The 6,000-nt window shown below is 37.5% G+C and overlaps 1 protein-coding gene across 3 annotated transcripts in view; it reads right to left on the reverse strand.

Moving 5' to 3' along the window:
- Positions 1-3,925, reverse strand: part of MCF2L (MCF.2 cell line derived transforming sequence like) — a 106,175-nt gene extending 102,250 nt beyond the window's left edge. For all 3 annotated transcript variants that reach the window (XM_062601681.1, XM_062601683.1, XM_062601682.1), the window contains exon 1: positions 2,773-3,925. In XM_062601681.1, coding sequence (XP_062457665.1) covers positions 2,773-2,893 — 121 coding nt within the window. In that variant the 5' untranslated portion in view covers positions 2,894-3,925. The remainder of the gene's footprint in view (positions 1-2,772) is intronic.
- Positions 3,926-6,000: the final 2,075 nt, after the last annotated feature.

Below are 6,000 nucleotides of genomic sequence, written 5' to 3' on the forward strand. Positions count from 1 at the left end.
CCCCACCTATGTACAGCCAGAGATGCAGAAGCACGCAGAACATGTTCTATCAACGATGGAGAAGCTCCAGGTGGAAAACGCGAGCCCCCTCCGCCTAAGGGCAAGCTTGGCTGTACCTACGCAGTACCTGCACCGTGGGAGACAACAGGTGGAGGGGCACTATATCCCAAATCTTTATGTTCCAAAGAGTAAAAATATAGTGAAATATACAGCAAAAAATACAATACATACACTGCGAGGGCTCAACCAGTGCAAAGGGATCAAGGCAACACAGCCACCCCTGGGGAAGGGACATGTGTACTTTCCCACTTGCAGCAGACAGAGGAAGGATGATCAGACCAAAGAGGACAGACTCACCTGTCCATAATATATAAGCGAATATTCCCTTCTTAAAAGGAAAAGAAAGAGAGATATTTGACAGAGTTGATGAAGCATACAGACTCAGGGAGCCAGCACAGCTTCCCTTATTTGTATATATAAGGTAATGCAAAATCAAGTACATGAACTGGGACATTCATTATCCACATAGAGATTTCTGTAATTCTTTTAATGTGTGGGGAAAGACTGAAGTGACAGCAACCAAAACTGCTCTCAGCAATTTTCAGAGATGCTAAAGAAATGAGAACAAAGCTTTGCGGGATTTGGGACAACAGGATTGAGTGGCTTAATTTTGTCATGGAAAGAAAAGGGATTTGTACATACTGGGATTCACAGAATCACAAGTAAGTTTACTTTATAAATAAATGCTTGCCAAAACTTTAATTTTACCTAGTGCAGCTAAAGGATAGGAATGTTCCTAGGCTGCACTATCTTTCATACCCCATAATCTAAAACCTTGTACACACTGTATATTTTTTTGTCTGAAATTTTGAATGCTAATTAAGGGCTGCCACCAAAAAGATGGGAAAACTCTTGTCAGTGCAAAAGCCCACAAAACGTCTTTGGCAAGAAACAATACTGGACACATAAGGTTAAAAGTAGAACCATATAATTGCTTTCCTACTGTCAACATAAAATGGGTAACAGGAAGGAAAGGAAACTGTATTTTTGCTTACTTGAAGACTTCAAAAAGAAAGACTGCAGCACAATCTAAAGGAGTTTTGGAATAGGGATGGGTGGGAGAGAAGAGAGACAGTTTCCAAGAGAAATATGTATTTTCCTAACCATATGTATCTATACATGTAGTAAAAGGAACCTATAAGTAGGAGATGACTATACAGCATTTTGAGATTTATGTAAAGGATCAGAGACTGAAGGAAATTAGGATAAAAAGGAAAATATAGTACATTAGAATGTGATCACTATATTAATTTAAGGTTTTCTCCCATGCAGTCAAGGCTTTGCCTATACTTGGGATTAGCCGCATTTCATTCCTGAATGGCCACCAAGTGCCAAAAACTCAGAACTGCATAAATGTAAAAAAAAAAAAAAAAAAGAAAAGAAATCCAAGTGTCAGCTTTACCAAATGCAAACAACTACAATGTGATTACTAGGAATGATTTGGGGTTGAACTGCAAATACAAAAGTAAGACTGAAATTTGAGGAGGCTTTGTTTTATTTTGTAAGACTGCATGTCATATGTTAAAAATACAACAATTTTTTTTCTGACTTTTCTTTACTGTGATTATTAGCGATTAACATCACACCTTTCATCTGAGCTGAATGGAGTTTCTTGTCAAATCTTGGTAATTTATTAACTAGCACTCCTAAAGGCATGAAACCCTGGCCTCAAGAATGCCCAGAACTGCTAAGTCAGGAAAGGTGAGATCTTTACATTTCTTAAGTTATAAAAAAAACAATAAAGGAAGAAAATCTATGATCTTCATTTCAAACAAAATAAATGACAGAAGACTCAGAAAGGACAGTATAAAAGAAAATGTGAGAAAAAAAAATCACCAGAGATGCATTTTCCTTTTTCGAATTTTTTTACAAGAGTGTCAAAATTAAAGAAATGTTGAAAAGCATTGAAAATATATTTATATTTACTATATTTAACAATTAAATATTAAAAGAAACAAAATTATTTTTTTAAACAATATTAGGTCATTGTGAAAAAGGAGTAATTATCAAAAAATCTGCCTCAGCTTATGTCAGCCAGTCAGGGTTAATCTATTTCAGTGAAAAACGCCAATAAAATGTAGTTTTACTAAACACAAGGATCATTTTGAGTAACCTAGCATATTGTTACACCATATACTGCATGAAACAAGACTTTAGGGTTGAATAAATAGTGACTAGTTTTGAATTTAGTACATTGCACTCAGAGAGCAAAGGTTTCCTGATTTTGTGAGTTAAAAAGTTTTAAAGAAACAGTTAAAATATTTCTTAATGTAATTAATTATATTTTTAAAAGTGGAACACTCAATGAAGTTCTTTTAAAAATGAGTATGGAGGGGAATTTGGTGTAAACATGCAAACCTGTCTTTGTCAGATACTATCACACACCTGGAACTGCATGGTTCCAGAACTGCATGCACATATAATGTTTTCTTTCTCTAAGTACTGAAGACTGAGAGTAATCCCCAGCCATGAATAATATATGATATGGATAAACATTTTTTTTTAAACTGTAACAGTAGCTGGATCCCAAAGTGAGAATACTTTGAGAGAAAATATTGGTTCCTGCAAGAATCATCACAGCTGAACAAGTAAGTAACTCCAATAATAGGCTACTTACTGCTCATATTCACCTCACGTGCCACTCACATTTAAGTGAAAACACTCTTTTTAGATATAAATTACAATATAGGATCACCTATATAGTCACCTCACCAGAGCATGTTTGGCGTGGATTATTTCGTGAGTGCCTTCTACCATGAAGGATTTGGCTGACTCTTGGTAGGATCCTAGAATGACTTTCGCGTCCGTCCCTTAAAAAGCGACGCTGAGACATGGATGTGTATCCTGGTATCTTCACCAAGTTATTCACCAAAGGAAAAAAATCAGCTCTTCAGAATTACGATCTTCTGATGCACAGAAAGATACTGTGATTTTGTTTTTTAATGTCAATGGAGCACAAAATTTCTTTGACCAATTCAAACACTATCAGAAAAAAGATAAAAATAAAGGCAGAGATTTAAAGACCTGGAAATAGTTACAGTTCAGTTATTTGTATCGTATGTGCTTTTCCTCAGAAACCAATACCTGGGTTTTACTACAAAGAAAAGAAAAATCAGTTGTACTTAATGGACAGAAAAGGCCAAATTTCTCAACAAAGCTGAGATAACCTCACACTTTCTTGTATGCCTCACACAGAAGGCACAACATCTTGCTACATATTACAGTCTGTTTTCTTGTTTCCAGTTTGAGTAGTACAAATAAAGAAGGCACAGCTTCTCACATAGGCAGGTCAGATTAGCAGGTGAAATCTTCAAAATAAGTTTTAAACTGTATATTTTTCAATGTTTCATCCAAAAGAACTGTAGCTGTTTGAAATAACCCTATGCTGTTTTCACTGAAAAAAGAAATCCCCCACAAAACATCCAGCCTGTTAGTTCAGATGAACCATGTACAGTGCTCCTCAGTCGCTTTTCATTCCACGTAACTTCTCCTATTGGCTCGGTCTTCGCATCCTTCTCATGAATGTGTGGAGATGTTCAGCAGTTGCAAAGAGATATCCTAGGTCTTTCCTGAAGAAGGGCACTTGAAGGTCTTTCTCATAAGCTCACAAATCAGCACTCAGACAGGCAAAAACCTAATGCTGACATTTGCTGCATTTCCTATTTCTATGTTTGAAGCATCCTGTACTCCACAGGGGCCAGTACTATGCTCATGCCAGCAGATTTAAAGAAAATACTGGTGTTGCTACAAGGCTGCCAATTAAAAACTACCCTTCTGTTGATTTACTCCAAGTCAGAGTTTTATCATCTACTCTTCTTCCTCTCCCCGAATGTGCACAGAAGAGAACTGAGCCCTTCAAAGGCAAAGTAGGTTTCCAGAATATGCAGACAGAAAGATCTCAGCAGAAAAACTTGACTCTTCCTGGGAGTTAACAAACAACTAATAGGAAGGAAGGGAGGGGAAATGAATCCCAGGCTTTCTTAAAATGTATCAGGAAACCCTACGCTGTCTGCTCCCCCTGTCTCTTTCAATGCAGGGGAGAGAGGAAATTGATAATACTGCTTTACTTGGCAGTCAACGTTTTCCTCTCAATTCTATTTAACTATGTCCTGTATGGCTGCAGATCTACCATAGCCTCAATATATATTATTACACACATCAAACTGAAGAAGTGTTCTGAAATACGATGTACCAACAGTTGGTATTCTGAAAGCAAATTAAAACTATCAATCTTTACTGAAGACACATAGAAACAAATATTAAATAACTTCCTACAAAACACCAGCTTGGATGTACCTTGCTAACAGAGCAAAGCCATTAGAGTTTCATCTTGAAATCATTAAAATTTTATCACAGGCTAATGTGACAATCTTACAATGCAGTGATCAAGAAAAGACATAAAAATAAATTTTGTGCAAATATCAGTTGTCTTCCAAATTCATTATAATAAACAAATGGACTACAGCATAACACAGTGGTGCCACTAATCCTGGATCAAAGGCCTACCAAGCTTGTTTAGGTCATAGAGGAATTAAAAGGAAGGAAGGAAATAGCTTGGTGGAAAACCACCATGATGTGCGGTTCTCCTGTACTACATATTCAGGGTTCAAACAAAAGAGGATGGAACTGAAACAAGGCAGTGAAACTGTAACAGCAATATCCAACAAAATTCCATGCTGCTCATCCCTCAGGGACACAGAGAAGTAGTTCAGACCCAGTGAAACAATAACATCCGCAGAGACAACAGTGCAACCTGTTCCTTGCTGCTCGGTTTCTAGGTGGAGGCACCGAATGTGACAGGAAACACGTGCTGCAAACTGCCAGCCACCCGCACTGTCCTATCTGCCAGCCTCCTGCTCGTTCAGGGCTTTTGGGGCACATCAGTCTCGTGACCGAAGGCACCAGTCTGGCAATTTAGAGGAACATCAATGAAACTACAAGTTTTCTTTCTACAACTGAGCCAGCATCCAGAAAAGTGACTCTTTGTACTCATGGTGTTCGAGCGTGCAGTGCCGCTAATGGCATACGGTTGAAATCTCACCAACAATTCATGCAGGGGATTATCACACCAAAGCAAAAAGACTTTCTCCTTGCCCTTTTCGTGTGTCTAATGCACGCAAAAGATTGATGTCTTGAGTTGTTAAGTACACAAAATCCTGCTGAAAGCTAGCCATTAGCTACATCCCTGTCCGTAAAACTAGCTTTTAATCTTCTTTCAAGCACTCGAATTTGTGCCTAGAAGCAAAGAAATTAATCACAACAATGACTTTGGCAGTGCGCAATCAGAAGGAAACAGATGGTGTAATGCAGTTTTTCCAAACGGCAGCAGCCTCTATCACCAGGAAAATAATCTGAGTATTTTCCCTTGCTCTTGGCATTACTATAACAAAAGCTCCTATTAGAAGGATTTCTTCTGTGCTCTGTACTGCATCAGCAAACTAGCAGTTTAAACATGATATATTATTTGAGCATTAATTGGCAAAACCAACTAGACCGAACCTGATCTCTTTCATGTCACATAAATGGTAACATCAAATGGGTAGCATAGATGAATGTCTTTTAGTAACTACAAACAGCTTGATGGAATTAGCAAAATCATGGCAGTGAAAGAGGTCTTATTTTTCTCATATTTCATTGCCAAGTCTGTTTGTGATTGCAGTTATAGTTTTGCACATTCATGCTAAAAGTAGCCACACTGATTTATACCTGAAAACACTCTGTGATTGTACTGAGCTCTTGTAGAGTGAAAACGATGAGACAAAACCTGTCTGAACACCTGAGAACTAAATCATTGTTCCAAGATGTCAAGTAGACTGAAAAACAAGATAAGAATGAGTCTTTCTCTTGTCAAAGTGGATGAGATCAATATAAAAGTTATACATCTTTTACCCCTACTGCTTTTATACTTGATGGAATTTGATAGATGTGCTTATACTTGAT

The sequence above is a fragment of the Rhea pennata genome, chromosome 1, assembly GCF_028389875.1.
Source record: "Rhea pennata isolate bPtePen1 chromosome 1, bPtePen1.pri, whole genome shotgun sequence".
Lineage (NCBI taxonomy): Eukaryota > Metazoa > Chordata > Aves > Rheiformes > Rheidae > Rhea > Rhea pennata.